This window comes from Ursus arctos, unplaced genomic scaffold (assembly GCF_023065955.2).
Source record: "Ursus arctos isolate Adak ecotype North America unplaced genomic scaffold, UrsArc2.0 scaffold_16, whole genome shotgun sequence".
Taxonomy (NCBI): Eukaryota; Metazoa; Chordata; class Mammalia; order Carnivora; family Ursidae; genus Ursus; species Ursus arctos.
In genome coordinates this window covers 23,058,031-23,079,587 of record NW_026622830.1, presented here as the reverse complement: position 1 = coordinate 23,079,587, position 21,557 = coordinate 23,058,031, and the positions used below count along the sequence as shown (strand labels likewise).

Here is a 21,557-nt window from a genome sequence, read left to right as displayed (position 1 = left end):
TGGCAGTGAGCCTGAGCTTTGAAGGAGTAAGGCTATTCTGGCTGGAGGGGACAGCAAGGGCAAAAGAATAGAGGCAAAGGGAAATGTTATAACCTTTTTGGGGGTTGGAGGGGTCAATGAGATGGGATTTAACAAATACAGAGGTTCCAAGAACAGGAAATGGAGCAGAGACAAGGTATATTTGAGTAGCTGAGTAAGACGTTTGGGTACTTGCTAGGAGGCCCTAGGACTTGAGCTCGAAGCCCATGGGAACACTCCCTCTCGGGGATGTTGGTTCTCGCACACAGCTCCGTGTGAGCCTGCTGGTTAACAGTAATCCGTGGTTCTGTGCCAGGAGGCAGTGTGAGCATTTCACATACCTTGCCTCATTGACCTCACCCCCATTCTTAGATTGAAGGTACCGTTACTCCCTGCATGTTACAGAGGAAGAGATTTAAACTGTCACACGGCTGTGACATGGCGGAGCTGTGACTCGTGTCAGTCTGGCTCCATCAGACTTCACTTCCAACCACTCTGCTTCCTTGCTTCTCACCCTCTTGGAGGATGAAGACCCTAACAGCCTCCTGCCCATTAGGTACTGGGATCTCCTCCCTCCTTCTGCTTTTCCCCTCACAAGCTCCAGGGAGTTCTTCTGCCCCTCTCTCCTCTCCTTCCATCTCCCCAGAGCAGCCCCCACTAAACAGTCTCTTGGTTTCTGTGCAGGGGGGTGCCAGCTCCCCAGCTCCTCTCTGCCTTTTGGTCCCTGGAAGAAACCCACAGTCCTCTTTCTTTCAAGGGCTGACTCCTGTTCTCTGCAGAGACCCTGGCACAGAGGCTATCAGAGGAATAGACGCAGGCTGAGGACACAGGTTTAGAGTCTTGCCAAGTGCTCAGAGGCCTGCTCCCTGGTTCCCAGCAGAGATCCCTGTGGATGCCCCCAAGGAAGAGCCTGGTCAGGAGACAAGAGGCCCGAACAGCTTGTCCCTGGTCGAAGAACAGGTCAGGAGCAGAGCCAGGCAGGACCAGCCCCCAGGAAGCAGAGCTGCCTTCCGCTGGCTCTAGTAGCTGCCTTTGTTTGGGATGGAGCTGAGAGATGAGCTCACCCTTCCCCGCTGCCAGAGAAACCAGGACCTGAGGAAGGAACTGGGGGCGGCCTGGCCTCCTCCTGCCAGCTTGCCCTTCCCCAGCAGAAGGCCAGCCCCAGGCTCTTGGCCAACCTTGCACTGATCTTGCCCATCCCCACTTCGCTGAAGACACTGGTGGCGTCAGCAGAGAGTCGGGCACGCACGTGTCTGGGTCTGCCCGCAAAAAACTCTTTTCTCTTCCCAAGACCTTAACCAGAAAGGCCAGCAACCAGCCCCAGCCCCATCTGACCCTCACCGGGCCCTCAACTTTGCCAGTGACACTGGAGCCAGAGTAGGCACTGGACTGCTGACCACCTCCTGGGCTCCTGGCAGCCTCCCCTGCACTTCGAGGTGGCGGGAAGGAGCTGCAACATGCCTTAGGGCTGGGCAATGAGAGGCAGGGCTCAAAGGCCAGAGGTCAAGGCAAGCAAGAGTTTATAACTGGACAGACAGGGGTCAGGACTATCGGTGCAACTGCCTGCCCAACTCCCTGTCCCTTGTGTTCCTTTCCCAAAGCTGGGGTTACTTCACCCCCCACCCCCACCCCCAAAATCAGGCCTTGCTCTGTCCCAGGCCCGATCCAGAGGCTCAGAGGAGTTGGCTTAAGAAAATCTGGTAGCTGGAATCCTCCTGGCCTTGTGCTTCCTTTCTGGTCAATGGGCTTGTTCCAGCCATCAAGCTTTCATCGTCTGTATGCTAACAACAGCTAGCATGCAGCTCCACGCCCTTTCCACATATTATCTTATCCGATCCTCACACAACCCTATGAGGTAGGTACGATCTCCTCATTTTACAAATAAGGACATTGAGGCTCAGAGGGTAGACCAGCTGGCCAAGTTCATAGTGCTGGTGGGGCAGAGCTGAAAATGAAGATCTGTCTGGCTCAGGGGCCCACACTCGTGACCACTGTACTGTGTTGCCGCCTAAGCTTCGTGCTCGGAATCCCGTGTCCCACTTTCAGCACCTGGACCTTGTTTTCACTCACATTTGAGTCCCTGCCTTGATCTTGGCCATGGTTCAGTTCTTTCAGGACCGAGGTCTTGCCAGTCCGAGCGCTGCCTCGCAATCAGGGCCCTGCCTGCCCCTGGGCCTCCTGAAGCTGACTGCCAACCTGCCACCCCCTGACCTCCCCTCTGCTTGTCCTACTCCCTCCCCTGGCTTGGCCCTTTTCATCTCTCACCCAGACCCTTCTCCCAGCTTCCAACCCAGCCCCACCGATGCCCTACCTCTGGTCTCCTTCCCCCCATCCCTCCTCCAGCCACAGCGCAGCCAGAGTGACTCATCACGTTGCCACCCCCACTCCTGCCTAAACCCCCCACTGGCTAAGAAGCCGACCCCAATTCCTTTGCGTGGCATCACAGAGCCCCACTTGCCAGGCTGGCTGACCTCATCTCTCTCTCTGCCCTCCCCTCGTGCTTTGTTCCAGAGCCAAGTGGAATGAGCCTGCTTGTCCCTGGATCTTGTTTATAGCCTTCCCTCTGCCAGGAATGCCACCCCCACCCCTCCCTCTCCTACCCTCTGAATCCCTTCTCCTGACTAACTTCTTATCTTTCCTGAGTCGACTTAAACTTCACCTTTATGAAGCTTTCCCTGAACATCTTCAAGTTTAAATCACTCCTCCCTTCTCCGAAACCTCACTTGACCCTTACAGACATCTATTAAAGCACCTGGAACATTAATCTCACTTATTTTCTTTCTTTCTCCAAATCCCCCACTATATCGAGAGTTCCAAAAGGCAGGACTGTATAGGGTTTCTCTGTAGATCCCAGTGTCCAGCACAGGGCCTGACACAAAGTCTTTGCTCAGTGTTTGCTGAAGCAATGGATTGACTGATACCTAAGTGGGTGCCTTGGGCACCTCCCCACCCCCCTCTCCACAGGGAATGACCTCTTCCTGGTGGCTGTGCACGAGCTGGGCCATGCGCTGGGACTGGAGCACTCCAACGACCCCAGTGCCATCATGGCACCCTTCTACCAGTACATGGAGACACACAACTTCAAACTGCCTCAGGATGATCTCCAGGGCATCCAGAAGATCTACGGTGTGTGGCAGGGGAGAGGGGGCCACTGCTCCTTCTTCGGGGCTGGACTGTGACTACCTGCCTGAGGGGTTGGGGCGGGGGCACTGACATCCATCACCATAGCGGCTGTCTGACCTTTACAGACTTCTGAGGTCTTTGCCTGACCCACTGGAAAACCACAGGGAGGGTCTGAGCTGCCAGAAGTGAGCGGAATCCCACCCACTCCCTCTTCTCTACCTCCTCCCCCTCCATATACCTCCCTCTCGCCTCCTGTGTTACACTCTCAAGGGGACCCCCAACCTCTAGTCCAGAGATCCTTAAACAGGAAAAAATGAGAAGCCAGACTGATATTTTGATAAGATAGGAAAGGCCTCCCTCCCAGTTCTCTGTTCACACTGGTATGTGAAGGTCTTATTCTTATCAAGTCAGTTGAGATGGGAAGACCAGTTACTTGAGCAAATGCACGTCAGCATAGCACAGGCCGCCTCAGCCCCCAGGCTATGAAGTGCAGGAGAAGGGCTCCCTCTGGACTCCCCAAGAACCTCACAGAACAGAGGGCCCCAATCAGAACCATGGAGGATGGGCAGGATCTCCTTCAGCGAAGCAGTGAAGACCAGACAGGGGAGGTGGTGACTGTAGGTATTTTGAAAGTAAAATGGACAAGATTTGCTGATAGATCAAACATGGGGGTGAGGGTCAAGGATAACACCAAGATTTCTGGCTTTTCTCATTGTGGGGTAATAGGATTTACCCATCTGCTGCTCAGAGATCTGGGCTGGGGTATTGATTTGGAATCTTAGGTGTCCAATTTTTAACCACCAACCACATGTGACTGTTGAAGTTTAAATCTGTATTAATTAGAATTAAATAAAATTAAAATTTCAGTTCCTCTGTCACACTAACAACTAGTCACTCATTTCAAGTGCTCAACAGCCACACAGGGCTGGATGCTACTGTATTGGACAGTGCAGACACAGAACATTTCTGCCATCATAGAACATCTTACTGGACAGCCCCGACAATAGAGGGTCTTTGAGGCCATGAACCTGGGTGAGATCACTTAGAGCTAATCAATTCTTAATTAGGGGACCCATTGGCATTACCTTGGGATTTCAATAAAAAGTGCCCACATTCTCAGAGATTGGGTTCTAATTGGTCTCGGGTGCCTTCTGAGCATCGTTTTAAAAGCTCTCCCAGGGATCCTGATACGCTGTCCAAGTGAGAAAACTGACCTGGGGACAAAAATAGAGAGGAGAGGACCCAGGAGCACTCCAACCTTTAGAGTAGGGCGGGCGAGGAAAGGCTGCCAGCAAAGGGGGTAGAGAAGGAACAGCCCATGAAGCAGAAAGAAAACCAAGTCAGTACAGGCTCCTGGAAAAGTGATCTTGCTACTCAAAGTGTGGGCCTCAGACCAGCAACCCTGGCATCACCTGAGAGCTTGAAGAAATGCAGAATGGCAAGCCCCACCCCAGACCCTCTGAGTCATAATCCACATTTTATCCAAATCCCTGGATAATTCAGATGCACACCAAAGTTTGAGTCAGTAATGCTTGCATCTGGCAACATGGAGGTCATTGGAGATCTTGACAGACAGGACAGACGCTGTCTTGGAGCAGGATAAGGAAGGAAGGGGAGAGCGAGTGAGGCTGGCATGTGTGGAGGGCACAGAGGAAGATGGTATGGGACACTGAGCCTAAGAAAGGACATGCTCTTCTCTTGTAACAGAAGAGAAGAAGAGAAGATACCAGATTTGTGGGTGGAAAGATGAGAGTCCCATTTCATGGCTCTTTTCATCTATTTTCTCAAAGACTGGGGGAGAGTAAAAAATGGGAGGAGGAACAGGGGGCTGGTGGGTGACAGACCCCAGTGCTGCCTGGGTGGTGACGAGGCACGGGTACTGGGAGGCCCTGTCTAAGATGCAGTCCCTCTCTCCAGGACCTCCAGCCGAGCCCCTGGAGCCCACAAGACCACTCCCCACGCTCCCCGTCCGCAGGATCCACTCACCAAGTGAAAGGAAGCATGAGCGCCAGCCCAGGCCCCCTCGGCCACCCCTGGGGGACCGGCCATCCACACCGGGTGCCAAACCCAACATCTGTGATGGCAACTTCAACACAGTGGCGCTCTTCCGAGGCGAGATGTTTGTGTTTAAGGTAAGGCCATACCCAGATGGTCCCCCTCCCACTCGTTCCCCCTCTGTGGAGCAGGAGAAGCCTGCTGATCTGGGATTAGGCCTCCTTTGGGCCTAGCCGGCAGCTGGCCCAGTGGCCAGGACACGGGGTCCCTTTCTGGTGCTGCCGGATGATTTGACTTGTTTCCAAAAAGGAGGTGGGTAGACTGGTGATCCTACACCTTCCCAGGGGTTAATGCTAGGGGAAAGTGCTGGAGACCTGCTTCTGGTCAGTGACTTTGAGCAAGTCACCTCCCTTCTCTGGACCTCAGTTTCTCCATCTGAAAGCTGGGAGTCATTCCCCTAATAGAGAGTATATGAAGACCACATGAGCGCATGGCCGTGAAGACAGAAGCCTGGAGTAGGGGCTGGGACGGTGGTGGCTGAGTCTGTCTCCAGATCCTGCCAGGGTTGAGAGGCCAGTACTGAGGGATGCCCGATAGGAAGCTGGCCAGGCTACATCTTGTCACTTGTCCTGTTCCTGTCACTTCAGCCATGGGCTGACCAGGTGGCAGCCTGTTTGGTGGGTGTGCTGCAGACTCTGAGACAGTGTTTGGAATGCAGGATTTTGATTAGGAAGTACCTTTGGGATCAATGTCTGTGGGAAAGAGGGAAGGAAGCAAGACTGGCAGGAGATAAGCAGCCAGTAGGTCCATTGCAGAGCTGGCCACCTCCACAGGGAGCTCTGGAGCTAGAATGGCCCATCGGAGTCATCCCTCATGGGGCCCAAAAAGCTGGGACTTTGTACCCCCTGCTTCATTCAGTCATTGGATGAGAAGGGGTATGACCTTGGGGGAGCTCTCTGAGGCTGAGGCCACCCCCAGATAGTCTGGCAGTTGAAAACAGCCTGCTGACCACATCCCGGGCCACCACGGCAACAAGCCCTCCACTGAAGGGATCTGGCCAGCGTGTCTCCATCACACTGGGTGGCTGTGGGGGGCTGCCCCACTCCTCTCAGGGAGTTCTCCCAGCAAGCTTTGAGTACAGAGCAAGAATCAGACGACAGGGGTCAACGCCAATCCTGCCTCTTACAGAGTAGGTCTAGGAAAGTCACTTGGCCTTCCTTAAGACTCGCTGTATCTCACATCTACTTAACAGACTTACGAAAGTCAAACTAAGGTTTAAAAAACTCAGTGTGAAAGTACTTTGTAAAACACCTTAAAGAAAACCTTTTCTAGTTTTTGAGCCATCGTTTACACATCACATTCATTCTTCTGCACTCTGATCCCCCACTGAACGGCTCCTAGGCAAGTCTGAGTTTTATCATCCCCATTTACACCTGAGAAAACTGAGGTCCTGGCAGGTTACAGGCCTTGCCCAGACCGCCTACCGGCCACGGGCGCTGCACAGGCACAAGACACTAGTTTGAAGAACAGGGCTTTGATCAGACACTTGGCCTACTGAGCTGCCATTTATTCACCATCGACTCTGTGCCCCCTGCTGTTTTAAGGCACTTTACCCATAATCTCTCACCTGATCCCCATTATTACCCACATTTGTAGGTGAGGCGCTTTGAAGTGCTGTGCTCACAGTCATGCAGCTCTGAGTGGAGGAACCTGAATTCACACCCAGGTCTTGAGCACCCACAGCTTGCTTCCCAGGGTCCTTGCCCTGCTGGGTGGAACCAGCCAGTTCGGGGAGCTCTCTGCTTAGGCTCAGTGGCCAGCCTGGGGAGTGGCCCTCGGATGTCAGTGACACTCTGCTGCCCTCGTGTGGCCACTCCGGGCCCCGGCATCATCCCTTCCAGCTCCTCCACATGTTATCCCTGCACCAGGCCTGTCTGCGGTCTGTTTCATGGCTCCTCAGGCAGCAAGAGCCATCAGAAAGCTTATATGAAGAGAGTTCATGGGCATCCTGTCTTCCTCACAGGGCACTGGAAGCTAGAAGCAGTAGATGGACAGACATCACTAAGGGTTGCAAGGCTGGGCCCAGGGGAAGCTTTTGGGTTATTGGGGCTTGAGCCCCCGAGCTGAGATCATCACTAGGTTGAGGCAGGGCCTGCCATGCCTTTTTCTCCACCCCTCCCCTTTACCCCCAGGATCGCTGGTTCTGGCGCCTGCGCAATAACCGGGTGCAAGAGGGCTACCCGATGCAGATCGAGCAGTTCTGGAAGGGCCTGCCCGCCCGCATAGATGCAGCCTACGAAAGGGCCGATGGGAGATTTGTCTTCTTCAAAGGTAATACAGCCTGTGCTGAGAGACCTGGGACAGTTCTCTGACCTTCTTGGGACCCCCTTTCCCCATCTGCATACTGAAAGAGGTGGGGCGAGAAGCAGATGCCCTCCAAGGGCCCCTCTGGCCCTAACAGAGACACTGACTTCTTACAGGACAGATCGCTGCAGGTGGGCAAAGCACAGTCTGGGGGAATCAAGACACAAAGTGATTGTTGAGGGTCTGTGTGTGCCTGGTTGGTGGCATAACAAGGCTCAGCCACACTGGACGGTCCAGGCACCTGAAGACCCTGCAGTGCTCCATGGAAGGCCATCCCAGCAGTTCTGTAAGAGGTAGCTGGGAGAAGGCTACACAGGCTGGAGAGGTCAGGGAAGGGGGCAGGGAGAGCTAGCGTGTGGCATGCCCACCCGGTGCTAGGTTGTTTCACTTCCATTATCCTGAGGTGGGCCCAGGCCAGAAGGGTAAGATACAGATAGTGAGAAGTGAGGAAAGCAGTCCAAGGGGAAGGGACAGCTTGGGTAACAGAGTAGTACTGTGGGAATGTGCCGTGCATTGGAAGAGCTTAGAAGACCCACTGACCAGCCACGGAGCCCCACATTGGAGAGCGGGGAGCAGTGGTCTGGAAAGGAGAGTGGAGGAGAGTCCTGAGGAGCCTTGGTTGCCAGGCTAGAATGCAGTCTTGACCCGAGAGGGCAATGCTGGAAGTTCACTGGATGTTTCCGAGCCATGGAGAGCCAGAGGGCAGGCGGCAATCCAATAGGGCAGAGGTGGGGAGGCCATTCTGATCAGTTGCTGGAGAGAAGGGGGCGAGTCGAGGAGGCCACATCCCGGAGCACCAGTGAGGCAGAGTGGGAACATCTAAAAGATGCAAAAGGCCTCAGGAGAGGCTGAACACTGAGAGGAGAAGGAAAGGGAGGGTCAAGGTGATGCTAGGATTCTTGTTGGGGAACTGGGAGGCAGAAGGTGATGAGGGAGGGAGCCCCCTGTGGAGGTGATGAGGAACTCTAGGAAGCAGATGTAGAAATGCCCAGAGGCTGGGATCCAGGGTCCTCGGTAGGGGCTCAGGTCCAATGGGAGTGGCTGTCAGCCCTAAGAGTTGGGTGTCACTGGTGGAAGGTGGGAGAGTCCTAATATGTGTGAAGCCACAGGAGTGGCTGAGGACACCCCAGAGGAGAGGAGCAAGTCACATGAGTGAAGAGCAGGGTGGGGCATGGAGGCTGGGCAGCATGGGGCTGGTTGCCCAGGATCTGTGGTGACTGGCCTCTGGCTTCTCGCCCCCATGCTCTGCCAGGGCCCAGGTGCCTCAGTGTCCCACAGAGGCCCTCAAGCAGGTCTTGGTTGTTTCCCCCTGACACCTGGCTCTGTGAATGACTTCAGTCCTAGAAGATGGACCTGTGGCACTAGCCACCACCTCTGGCACCACGTGACTGGGTGATCCTGGGCTTCTCTTGGCTACAGGCGACAAGTACTGGGTGTTTAAGGAGGTGACGGTGGAGCCTGGGTACCCCCACAGCCTCGGGGAGCTGGGGAGCTGTCTGCCCCGAGAAGGCATCGATACGGCTCTGCGCTGGGAACCAGTGGGCAAGACCTACTTTTTCAAAGGTGAACGGTACTGGCGCTACAGCGAGGAGCGGCGGGCCACGGACCCTGGCTACCCTAAGCCCATCACTGTGTGGAAGGGCATCCCACAGGCTCCCCAGGGGGCCTTCATCAGCAAGGAAGGATGTACGTAAGAGCCTGGCTGTAGAGGGGGTGTCTGATTTTATGTGGGTGTCAACAGGGCCCACGGGCATACTCTCAGGGTACCCAGATTTGAGAAAGGTGCCTGATGGTAAAGACAACGGCCTCATATCTACCCAGGTTCACACAGTCAATGCATTCTCTTCCCAGCTACCAAGTTACACTTCTTATCTGCAGGGATGACTCACATTTGAGAGATGTTTCCACAGATTGACTTCACCCCTTCGGACAGCATTTCTCAAACAGTGGTCCTCAGAGGTACTCTAGTGGTTCCTCGAGTAAGCAAATCTGAAAAGCAATGATGGATACAGGTGCTTTCACAAGTGCTTGTGTATAAGGCTTGAGGGCAGGCAGATGGAAAGAGAAGCCTTTTTTATTTATGAGACATTTCCTAAGCTCCTCCTGGAGGCCAGGCTGGGAGCGTCCCACCAGACTAGGAACTTCTCAAGAGGAGGGGCTGGGGTGTTGCCAGGTGCAGAGTGAATGTTTGTTAAATACATTTCCCCCAATCAGGTCAAAAGCACAGGCTCTGGAGCCTGGCTGGCTGGAGCCTGGCTGGCTTCACGTCCCACCGCCATCACTTACTAGGAGTTTGGGCAAACCACCTCAGTTTTCCCAGCATCCTCATGTATCAAATGGGGATAATAGGGGTACCTACCTTGTTGGCATTTGTAAGAATTAAATAAGATAGATTAAGTAGAGCCCTTAGACAAATGCCTAGTGCACGGTCCCTGCCACAGGTGTTTCAGCTGCTATCATCATGGCCATCATCAACATCTTGCTGGTGTGTTTTATGTTATGTAGAATGACAGGAGTCATTCAGTCACTCCCCAGTAATTCCTGAGAGTCAGCCTGTGTGGGAGAGCTGGGGAAGGAGCAGAGAACAAGCCTTGCGTTGCATCCCTGGCTCCCAGTCTAGAGGCAGAAAACAGCTAAGGTGGCAACAAATGCTTCTAAGGGAAGGGAAGGCAGTGGAAGAGCTGGGGGGTGGGGGTGGGGGCGCATTAGAGAGCATCACTGGGAAGGCTCTCCAAGGAGATGTTACTGGTAAGAAAGCCAAAAATCTCAGGGGCAGAGCTGCTACTTGGTGGCTCTCCTGTGTACCTGATGCTTTACACACACGGTCTCGCTTTCTGGGAGCCTCAGAAACAGGTGACATCAAGGACTTTGGCCAATGAAAATCCCAGGGTGGGGGGCTGGCCAATAGGAGAGTCTGAGTGAGTTGCTTTGCTGTCTCTAGACTGGCCGGGCCCTGAAGGCTGTTGCTGGGAGCCTGGTGTGGCTCTCCAGCCCCTCCACCTCCTTTCTTTCTAGGCCCTTCCTCAGCAGGGTCCCAGAGACCCTGCATCTGTGTTGTGATGTGTGACAAGCCAAAGAAAATCCATGATAACTGTGACAAGGTGGTGTCCACTGTCAACAAAAGGAGAAATCTTGCTCCCTGTCTCCCTTGCTGCAAGCGGGAGCTGGACTGTGGTCCCAGAACGATGAAGGCAGTGCTGTCCAAGCCCTAGCTGGGAGTTGATCTCACCCATGTGTGTTGGGGGGTGGTAAAGGCAAATGTGTGGAGTTGTGACCCCAAGGCAGGGAGGCACAAATTGGGACTTATCTACTTAAAGCCCCTCAGTGCCTTCCCAGCACCTCTGAGATGATGGGCTAGGCTGCTCCACGTCCTGGGCGCACCTCTCTGCAACTGTGCAGGTCACACTCTGTGATCCTGCCACACTGTGTGCAGAAGGTGCCAAGCACTGCCCTCGCCCCACCTCCAAGCCTTCCAACATGCTGCTCCCACACCTTCATATGCCCACCCCTCCTTCAGAGCTCCTCTTGGACTCCAAGGTGGGAGAGGTGCCCTTCCTCCACACTGCCCTCTCACAGTGGGTCAGAGCAGGTGCAGACAAGCGTCTGGGAGTGGTGATGCTGGGCCATGTTTCTGCAGATTACACCTACTTCTACAAGGGCCGGGACTACTGGAAGTTTGACAACCAGAAACTGAGTGTGGAGCCAGGCTACCCACGCAACATCCTGCGTGATTGGATGGGCTGCAACCAGAAGGAGGTGGAGCGGCGGAAGGAGCGGCGGCTGCCCCAGGACGATGTGGACATCATGGTGACTATCAACGACGTACCAGGCTCTGTGAATGCCGTGGCTGTGGTCATCCCCTGCATCCTGTCCCTCTGCATCCTGGTGCTGGTCTACACCATCTTCCAGTTCAAGAACAAGGCAGGCCCTCAGCCTGTCACCTACTACAAGCGGCCAGTACAGGAGTGGGTGTGAGCAGCCCAGAGCCCTCTCCGTCCACTCGGTCTGGCCAGCCAGGCCCTTCCTCATCAGGGTCTGAGGGGCAGCTCTGGCCACTGCCCACTGAGGCCAGCAGGGCCCTAGGCCAGGGGTCATGCAGCTGAAGTGGTAGGTACATTGGCCTAGGCTGAGTGTGGGGCAGGGAGTGATGGTGGCTGTGCCCCACGGTGGGTGTCTGGCACCCGGCTGCCAGCCTTCTGTCCTGGGTAAACTGCTCCCTACCCGAGGGAAGAGGCCAGGCCCCATCAGGAGGCAGGGACCATGCCAGGAGGAGGCCCTGTGGTCACTGAATCCTGTGGTATCAATGAGGCACCACAGCTCTGTTCCTGGCTGGACCCAGCACCTTCTGTGGAAGCCAGCACTAGCACTCTCAGCCCCATCTGGGAGATGCCACCAATCCCGGTCCCCCTTTGCCAACACCTGCTGGTCAGATGTCCCCCCACCCCCACCCCATTGTCCTCCAAGGCTACAAGACCCCTGCTGCCAACATGGTGGGCAAAAAGCCTGGGTTTCCCCTGCTGGCACTCAGCAGATCCCTCAGGAAACCTGCTCCACACATCAGGGTCTCCTCTGAGACCTAGGATTTAGGGTCACATGTTGCAGGCAGTGCTGTGGCCCAGCTGGGTCTGACAAGGACCCAGCTGTCACGTCGTGAATATTTAAATGTCCTGTCACTACTGTTTTAAAAGTCCCATTCTGCAAAGGCTGCTTGAGGCGTTAGGTGAATTAGAGGTGACTATCTTGGTGATGAGGCCAGCGTGGCCGGCCCTTCCCCAGGAGATAAGGACCAAGGTGCTGCTAAGGCCACTCTAGCGCCCAGACACCCCAGGAGCTAGATTCTGTCATGAGGCTAAAGGGCTGGGGCAGGAGCTGACCCTCTTTCTGGAGGCTGATCTGAGTTGTGACCATCCTCCTCTCCTCTGTCCCTCTTCCCCACTCCTCTAGTCCCTGGCCCTGTTGCTTATGGTCTGGGGCTCAGCCTGACTAGTTAGGTGCGGCAGAAATGGCTCCAGGCCAACATTCTCATGGCTTTGGGGTAACGGGCCCAGGGCAGCCTTCCGAAGTGTTCAGAGCCCACACCCCCAGCCACCCTGAGACCAACTCAATCTCTCAGCCTGGAAGCAGTGTTTATACAAGCTTGGCCCTTGCTAACCCAGCTCACTGGGCCCATCTTCCTGCACTGCTCTTTGAAAAGGGGCACCCCTCAACTGGTAGTAGTCCCAATGCTAGGGGCCCACCCTTCACTGTTGCTGGCAGGAATTCCTAGGGCTCAGCTTGCCTCTCTCCAAGCCGGTGGAGGCAGCTCCCTTTGTCACTGAGAGCCCTAGGCAAGACCAATGGGTTCAGTGGTGCCCACGGGCTCTCTGCCAAAGCCAAAAGGAGGTATCAGTCCTCAGGGTGCTGGCAGAGCCTCAGATGCCATCCTGGCTCTCTGAGCGTGCATGGGCCTTGCCCCTACCCTGTGGCCTCAGGGCTTTGGGTTGGCTTAACCTGTAGCAGACAGGGACTACTATTGCCCTGGGAGCTGTCTTGAGCAGAATCTCTCTTGTCCCAGAGGCACCTATGTGGGTCCACTGTGTTCCCTGTCATCATCCTTCTGTTTTTTCTCATTTTGGCCAAGGGCGGGCTCCCTGGGGCGGGTTGGGAACAACTGCAGAGATATTAGTGATTCATAGGTTTGTATAGTGTTTTATACTTTGCAAAGCACTTTATTAGCTCATACCTGTCCACTCACATGAAACTCGTGTAGGCCCTGGGAAGCCTAGGGTAACTCTCGCCGTGCCCTCAAATGAAGCACAGAGAGGTTGTTTCTCGCCCAGGCCATCAGGTGGTCTGGCTGGGCCTTGGGTCCCCACCTATGGACGCCTCTAGGGTCCAAGATGAGATCAGAAGGGTCTCTTTTATCCATCTCTTCCTGGCCTCCCTTTTCCCCTTCTAGGTCCCTCTCCACTCCTCAGGTTGGTGCTCTCACTTCTTGAAAGCTCTAGGCTCCCCAGGCTCCCCACTGGCTCCTGGTACTACCGAGGTCAGCTGAGAAAGAGCAGGAGATGGAGGCAGGCAGCGCAGGCTGCAGATGTGAGGGATGCAGGGTCAGGCCCGGAGAGGGCTCAGCCTGGAGGCTTCCAATCTCGGATTCTCCTGTCTTGTGGTCATCTGTTTGTCCATCACCCCAGGACAGGGCAGACAGAGGGGCACAGCACTGGGGACCCCAGAGCCCAGCTTCCCTCGGCCTGGGGAACATCACAGCATTTCAGTGTCGGTCACATTTTAAACTGATCAGCCTTTGTATAATGTTTTTTAAATCATTTCTAAATAAAACAAAAATACAGAGTGTGTTGTTTCCTTGGGATATGGGAACAAGGATCAGGTTCTGGGAGTGGCCTTAAGAACCTTCTGGGACAAGGGGAACAAGGTGCTTTGGGGTGTCTGGGAACTGTCCCATGCATCTCATCTCCCAGCTCAGCAATCGGATGTCTCCTCTCTCCAAAAGACTGGCCCTGGAGGCCCAGTGTTACTGGGGTTCCCGGAACACAGCCTGATAATGCCCCACTGGGATCCAGGATGACAGAGCAATCTCCCCTAGGAGGAGTATGGGGAAGGTCACTGTGGCTAGGTCTTCTCTGAAGCCAAGGCATATGGCACCATAACCAAAGACAAAAGCAAAAAGCCTGGTTCTCAGCAATAAGGGCCAGACGAGAGGTCACGTCAGCAGTCTTGGGGTCTTACCAGGAATCTTGGCCTGGTTTTGGAAGCCAGTGCCGGAGAGGGCTTCCCCAGGACCCAGACCGCTGAAGAAGCTATGGGGTGGGGGTGAGCACGAAGGTTTGAGCTGCTGTGGGTGCAGGCTGAGAAGTGAACAATTTCGGAGGGAGCTAGAGGCCAGCCGGTGCCCCATCCATAGTCCTCCGTGACCTCCTCGACTCTCCGAGCGTCTCCTGGGCACCGGGGGTGGAAAGAGACCACAAGAGACGAACCAGGTGAAGGCGGACAGAACGACAGCTGGCAGCGGGCAGTAACTGCGGAGGGCGGCTTGTCAGTACCAGGAGGTGCAGGCGATGAGGAAGCGCACATCGTCCAGCGGCCCCCAGGGACCGGGTTCAGGCTGGGGCCGCTCAGGGGCCTCGGGCGCCCCGGGTTGGGGTTGGGGTTGGGGTTGGGGCTCGGGCTGGGGCTGCACCTGCTCCGGGGCGCCCTGGCCGCCGCTCAGCCGAGCGCCCATGGTCTGCAAAGAGAGGCCGTCAGGTGTGGGCCAGCCGCATGCCACCCAGCCTCCCCGCCCCGCTCCGGCCCGGCCCTGCCCTCACCTCGCGCCGCCCGAGCCTCGGGTCTCCAGAATCCCAGCGCCGGCGTCAGGGCTTCGCAAGCAGCGTAGCGACGCCGGGAGGGGCTGGCGTCGTGACCTCACAGCGCGTCGACCCCGCCCCCCCCGCCCGGCGCAGCGCCGCTCCACATCCCGGGGGCGGGCCCGGCAGACCCGACTCCACCCACCAGCCACCGGCCAATGCCGCTCCAACGTCCCGGGGCCCGCCCCGCACACAGCCCGGACACACACAGGACTCCTCCAGACGCTTCCCACACCCACTGGAGCTACTGAGGGAAGTTGCTCGGACCTTGTCCGGGGCAGCTGGCAGCCAGGTCAGCGACCTCTGTCCACCTCGGTCCAAGGAGACAAAACTGCCGTGTAACCAGGTGCCCCAGACCCCTTACAGGTCCTCATACCTGCCCCGAGGCCAGCTGGAACAGATTCTCATTCCTTGAAGCCCGGAAGTATGAGGCTGAAGTTGTATGGAAAATGCGAGAACTACAGTAGAGAGAGTGCTGCTTCCTCTTGCCCTGGGAGGAAGCCACCCATCCTGATCATGGGGGAGGACAGTGGGAGATTGTGAAACTGACGCTGTGTGTGCATCCTACCCACTTTCCCCCAGAACAATGCTAAGGAAGGAGGGTTGCAGGCCCAGGCCCCCAAACAACACATTCAAGAATAGCCAGAGGAAGCTGCCCTTTAATGGGGGTGGTACAGCAAACAGAGCGGGTCAGTCAGGAGCCCTTAAGGCCTGACAGCACAATATGGCAGATTTTTGCAGTAACTGTAGATTCAGATGGGCACAGGTGAAAAGCTGGGCATCCAGCCACTCAGTCCCAGTGAGCTCTTTGCCAACTCCCTCCTAGCAACCAAAACAGACTGGGTGGGGCATGGAGGGAGCCAAAGTCCAGAGCCAGGAATCCACAGAACAGCATGGAAGGTGACTCAGGTGAGGCTAGGGAGAGAAGAAGGAATACTGTCAGTAGGTGCTTCTCAGAGCACACCTCATATTCCTGAGATGCCTGCCTCCACCCTTACCGCTTTGTTCCAGTTCAGCCCTGAACAGCCACACTCAGAGCACCCCCACCAGATTACACTGCTTCCTTGAGTCACAATCCAGTCTAGAACTCTTCGGTGCTTAAAAACTAAAAGTAACTCCTTCCCCGCTCAACTCAATAATTTGTTCAAACTTATTGATCATAAACCAGAACCTCAGAGGTCAAGTCCAACAAACATCAGAGAAGGGAGTAAGGGGATTCAAAAGAGAAGGGGCATGTCCAGACCACAAATACTCCAGTGGTAGGAATGGGGCCAGAACATTCTTCCTAGAGGTAATAATTATGTGTACAATTATAAAACTGGAATATGTATTTCTAATTACCTACCTGAACCCATCATTATGAGCTCTCATGGGCACCTCGAATCAATGCGTTCAAAACCAAATGAAGCCAATGAGTTTTGGCTCTTCCTAATACCCACCTCTTTACCTTATCTAACTGCACGAGCTAGGATCACCGTATGCTGACCTGTGTTGGGGACTGTGGGCAATTCTGCCTGACTTTAAGAGCAATTTCTGAAGCTTCACTGTTAAATACAACATTTACTGTAGTTTTTTGGTAGGTACCAATTATCAGGCTGCAGAAATTTCTTTCTGTTCTTAGGCTGCTAAGAGGTTTTAAACTTTGTTTTTTAATTAAATGATTGTGTACATACTGTCTTCTTTGTCAGATTCTATGTTCCACAAGGGCAGGGAGGGTGCATTTTACTCATCAGCCCATCATGACTGTTTGGCATAGCAGATGTTCAAAAAAAGAGCTATTGAACAAATGACAAAACCACTGGTACCACTTTCCCATTCAAACCCTTTCAACTGCTCTCTCAATGCTGATTCCCCATCAGAATCACCCAGAGAAACTTATTAAAATAAACCACACATGGTTGGGTCTCACTCCAGACTTAGGCGATCAGTAAGTGAGGGGTGATGGCAGGAATCTACATTAACAAGCATCACAACACAGACTAAAGGTCAAAATCACAGGCCTACAGCCAAAACTTCTTGATGTGGCCATTCAGGGTCTTTGACACTCTGGCAATGCAACCCTTCCTCTTCACACTCTCCACACTTCCCCATCTCAGGGTCTGTCTCAAGTGCTTCCCCACTTCATCTCTGCGTATTCAAATACCTACTCATTCCCCCGGGGTCCAGACTAACTGATGTGTCCTGCACAAAACCTTCCTGGATACCACAGTGTCTCACTGGAGCTTCCTGAGCCACTTAGGGAATAGGGCTCAATGCACAGCAGGTGAACGAATGAATGAAGAAGGGAGAATGAAGGATAATTTTGGCTGTTTTAAGTAGGGGGTCTGTTACTGGGTGCTTGCTCTACTCTGGCGTTCCCCTCCTCACAGACTCCTGTGATACTTGAGGGTGGCATATGCCTCGAGAAGAATCCTCCATGGGAAGGGTGAATATCCACACCTGCTGCTCTTCCAAAGGAAGAAGAGATTCCAGAGACTCACACCCCAGACTCTCCAGGGTTAGGGCCCAAGAACCCACTTTTTTCTTAAAAGCACAGAAATTCAGACAATTGTGATTTTGATACAACCCCACCCCCAACAAGCCCCTTAGGGTCTCCTCAGTTCCTAAGAGCAGCTTCCCCTCCTTCCCTCTGTAAACAGCTCTTTTTGTCTCAGGCTCTGGGCTGATGGCTGGGGACGTGGATACACAAGCAGCCACAGACAACAAAACAATGTGGTGAGAAAATAAGATAGCCCAGAGAGAAGCATGGCTGAGCTGCGCCTTCAGAGATGGCGACGAGCAGACATTCAGGCAACGCTTGCTGGCTGTGCCCCGTGACCCCCCTCAGCAGCGCTGCAGGTGTGCCCTCCCACACGAGGAGAACCTACCAGTATGAATGCAGAGTGGCTCCCATTCTAGCTGCCATCTCCTTCCCCTACCCTCAAAAGGCAGAAGAGAGGCCCACATACCTGTCGATGAGGGAATCCCGCATGCTGGTAGCAATGGTGCTCGGCTGGGCTTCGTTCAGCTTGAAGACACTCTCCACCACTGACAGCTCTGTGCTGGTTGTGTCCAGGCCACAGAAGGCACACCAGTCGTTCACCACCATCCCGGCGGCAATCACCTCACTGCCTCGGTTCACAGTGCCCGCCTGCCAAGGGATGGCTCAGTGTGGCTCATGGCACCAAAAGCCAAAGTCTTGCCGCTCCCCGATGAGGACATTCCCCACACCCTGCTCCCTGCCCTGCAAACCCAACTGCAAACTGTGACGCGTGGTAACGCAGATCCTTAACACTGGGCGAAGGATCTGCCTCAGCAGGAGACGGAGGTCAGAGAAAGGAATGCTTACCACAAGGGGGACCTGAAGAAGAGAGGACAGCTCATCTTGGTCTTCAATTGAAGTCTTCGGATGTACCAGGCCTCCCTGATTGCTAAAGACAGAGTAGCTTCCTACTAGCACCTGGTCAGCCACTGTCTGTCTGAAGACTTCCACCTTGAGCACATCAGCCAGGATTTCTTCTGTTTCCTGTTAGCCAAAGGCATGGTACTCAGTCCAGAACTTGCAGGTCAAAGAACGCAGGGCCCTCCATGCCCAGAACCACCCAGGACTTGGCTCTCTACACCCCTCATTCCTCTGCTACGTAGCTGCATATGGAAGCTTCGCACAGAAAAAGGAGGGAATATAGCTTGGAGCAGAGTCTAGACCTGCTAGGGAGCCCCTTATATCTGTGCATGCCCTGAGTAGACAGGCTGGTCTCCACATCACTCTCTTCTCTCTAACCCACACTCAGGAGTTCAACTGTCAATTATCTCTCCTGGCGTTGGTTGCAGGATGGGATGGGTCCATCTCCCTGATTCTGAAGGATTAATAGCCTTCTCAGCTTCTTTCTGGCACTGACCACACCACAGAAGGCCTCTATTATTACTATCCAATGAGTGTCTGACATGAGACAGCCCAAGTATAAAGAGAAGCCACAAGAGACACCCCTAAGTCCTGCCTGATAGGCAAAAACAGTGACTAACCCCTGACTATGCTGGTCCTGTGACTCCTGGGCCAAATCAGGCTATCTTACCCTGTCCAGGTCTGGGTGAACCAAGGCCACGTAGTCGTTGCAAGTGGTGACGTTGCCCAGGGCTGAAAGCCGCTCCTCCACCCGCCGGATCTGCACTGAGTCTGGGAGGCAGTTGCGAATGTGCTGCAGTTCCTGGTCGGTGGTGTTGTTGGGCACCAGGAGACCGTGTCTATTCCCTAGAAAGACCCAAATTAGGAGGGAGGGCGAGACTGGACCACAAATACATAAGATGCCTGCTAAGCTCTGGGAGCTGAAGACAGCCCAGTTAGCTTCCCTAGGAAAGCAGTTAGGCCCAGACCCCACCAATCTACTGATCCATGCAACACCCAGGGGGACCAGGAATCCCACTGGGCAGACCAGAGATAGCCCAGGAATCTGTCCCAACACACCCCGCCCACTTTGCCATCATCAACCAGGGGGAACCAGGACTAGCAAGAGGAACTCTTGGCATTAGTTGTATATTTTGCTACTTAAAAATTGAGGTAACACTACACATTTATTTTAAAGACTAAATTTTTAAAGACTAAATTTTTAAAAAGAATGCCAATACCACGTGTTGGCAAAGATACATGGAACAACCAGTAGGAGTGTAAATTGGTCAACCACTTCAGATGATTATCTGGCATCACCAGCTACATATATTCACATACCCTGTGACCTACACATTCCTCTCCGAGGTATTACATATCCAACAGAAACAAGTCCATGTGTTCACTGAAAGAGCAACACTATTCACTGTAGAACGAACTGAAAACTATTCAAATGCCTACTGTCAAATGAATATACTGTGGTTGAATATACTGAATATACTTACACAAAATGCAATAAGAATGAACAAACCACAATTATATTGCGACAATAACTAAACCTCCACCTACCATTGCAAGAACACAACTCTGAACTTCTGAACTCCGAGTTACACACATTATAAAAAAAAAAACACCAAGCATCACGTCCAAAGGTCACGATTAGGGATAAGAGTGTTTGGCCTGAAGAAGAAAATACTGAGGCCAAGGTAATCAGGCTTATGATAAAAAAAAATAAAAGAACAAACTCCTACATGGCCCCAGTGAACAGAACTAGTAGGAAAGGGTGATAGTAAAGAAATAAGGGGTGACAGTGCGACAGACCCAGCTCATAGAAAGGACCAATGGTCAGACTCAACAGTGATGGGAAGTGGGGGAGTATGACAGGGATACCACTCAGAGACATGGTAAAGGGGATTAGGATTTAAATGGGTAACTGAACAGGATGACCTAGAATCTTAGCTTGTCATTTTGTAGTGGCAGAACTGGCTCCTCAGAAAGAGGAAGCAACTTGCCTAGAGTCAGTGGCAAGGGAGAGATGACATTTCAGTGTTCCCTCACACTAGGTGTGGAACCTGGTGAGTCACTTGGGTTCTTTGGATCTTAGCTTCATTAGTCAGATTAGGCAATAATGCCTACCTGCCAGGGTCTTCCAGAAGAAGGAAAGAAATTAAGTGTAAGAGTGAAAGCACTTAATGTTATCTGTTATTCTGTGATCCCGAAGCCTTGGCCCGTGTCAGATCAGCGGACACTTTAACTGGGTCCAGCGCACGCCTGAGAGATTCTCTAGACTCTGGACATAATGGAAGAAAGACTGGAAACCCAAGGGTCACTCGGGGTTCCCTCTAAGGCTACAATTAAAGGCTCTGAGCGGCTCCACACCCTCGCTCCGCGTCTTCCACCCGGCTTACCCACACACATGCGACCGATGATGCGGCAGCCGGCGATGGACGCGTGCACCACGGGGATGGTATCAGCGAGCTCACCCTCGAACACACTGTAGGAACAGGGACTCAGTGGTCACAGGGCTGAGGGGTGTGAGCCCTCACTCTGCCGGAGCTCCCGACTCCCAGCACCCTCCCCGCCATCCAGCCACCCCACTCCCACGGGCCCCGGGGCTCCCGCCGCACCTGTAGAAGTTCTCTGACCCTCCGATGGCCACTAGGCAGTAGGTGTTGGTGAGTTTGGCAAAGCAGCCGATCTCACAGTTGTTCTCGAAAGACGCTCTGACCGCCATGAGGCCTAAGGGCTGCGGGACCGGGAGTTTAGGGCCCGCGGATCCGATCTCGGCCCTGGGTCTGGGGTCGCCGGCCTCGGCCCCTCTGGCCCCGCTGCGACCACGCCCCTCTCGGCCCCTCAAATCTCGGGTCCCGCCCACTGGGCCCCTCTAGACTCTCTAGCCCCGAATCCTCTGGCTCCTACCACTAACGATGCGGGGAGTCCGGACCTGTCCCTTCCGGTGTTCCTCCACACCGGCTCACCGATCGACCACAAAGTCCGCACGCGGCAAACGCTTCTACTCGGCCCTAAGTAGGTTTCCGTTTCCGCCTCCGTCCAGGGAGACTTCCGGGAGCGCACGGCGCACCCCGCCACGCAGGCGGCAACCGTAGCTCCACCCCCTGGGAGGACTCTATGGTTACAAGTGGAAGGGCCCGGACCCCACTTGGCCCCGCCCCAAGCATGATCTCATTCATCCATTCATTCATTCATCCATCCATCCATCCATCCATCCATCCATCCATCCATCCATCCAGGAGCTTTTTAGGAGATACAATTGACCGAGACCCTGGCTGGTGGGATGCGAGGCACAAGAGAGGAGAAACCAGGGCTGTCTCGTAGAGACACGATGAACTGAA

The 21,557-nt window shown here is 54.2% G+C and overlaps 3 protein-coding genes across 6 annotated transcripts in view; 1 reads left to right on the top strand and 2 right to left on the bottom strand.

The window, feature by feature from the left end:
• Positions 1-13,828, top strand: part of MMP24 (matrix metallopeptidase 24) — a 41,977-nt gene extending 28,149 nt beyond the window's left edge. Inside the window, exons 5-9 of the mRNA XM_026503364.4 lie at positions 2,983-3,144; positions 5,059-5,273; positions 7,329-7,467; positions 8,920-9,186; positions 11,138-13,828. Of these exons, the coding sequence (XP_026359149.2) occupies positions 2,983-3,144; positions 5,059-5,273; positions 7,329-7,467; positions 8,920-9,186; positions 11,138-11,475 (1,121 nt within the window). The 3' untranslated portion in view covers positions 11,476-13,828. The remainder of the gene's footprint in view (positions 1-2,982; positions 3,145-5,058; positions 5,274-7,328; positions 7,468-8,919; positions 9,187-11,137) is intronic.
• Positions 1-14,901, bottom strand: part of MMP24OS (MMP24 opposite strand) — a 39,862-nt gene extending 24,961 nt beyond the window's left edge. The window contains exons 1-2 of one of the 3 annotated variants that reach the window (XR_006409998.3): positions 14,805-14,901; positions 9,390-9,489 (exon numbers count right to left, since the gene is read on the bottom strand). Coding sequence is in view for 1 of the 3 variants with exons in the window: in XM_026503362.4 (XP_026359147.3) it covers positions 14,534-14,719 (186 nt within the window). In the remaining 2 variants the exon portion in view is untranslated. Of the gene's footprint in view, positions 1-9,389; positions 9,490-14,038; positions 14,723-14,804 lie in introns of those variants that run through there. The other 2 variants (XR_006409997.3, XM_026503362.4) reach the window with 2 other exon arrangements.
• A 583-nt stretch (positions 14,902-15,484) lies between these two features.
• Positions 15,485-21,255, bottom strand: EIF6 (eukaryotic translation initiation factor 6). 2 transcript variants are annotated; one of them, XM_026503359.4, is made up of 7 exons: positions 21,124-21,255; positions 20,832-20,950; positions 20,613-20,698; positions 18,896-19,071; positions 18,172-18,348; positions 17,792-17,973; positions 15,485-15,758 (listed from the first exon to the last, which is right to left on the bottom strand). In XM_026503359.4, the coding sequence occupies exons 2-7, from the start codon at positions 20,936-20,938 to the stop codon at positions 15,749-15,751; spliced, it is 738 nt and encodes a 245-aa protein (XP_026359144.1). In that variant the 5' UTR covers positions 20,939-20,950; positions 21,124-21,255; the 3' UTR covers positions 15,485-15,748. The 2 variants fall into 2 exon arrangements, with proteins under 2 accessions (XP_026359144.1, XP_026359145.1); XM_026503360.4 differs by having other exon boundaries at positions 21,149-21,248.
• Positions 21,256-21,557: the final 302 nt, after the last annotated feature.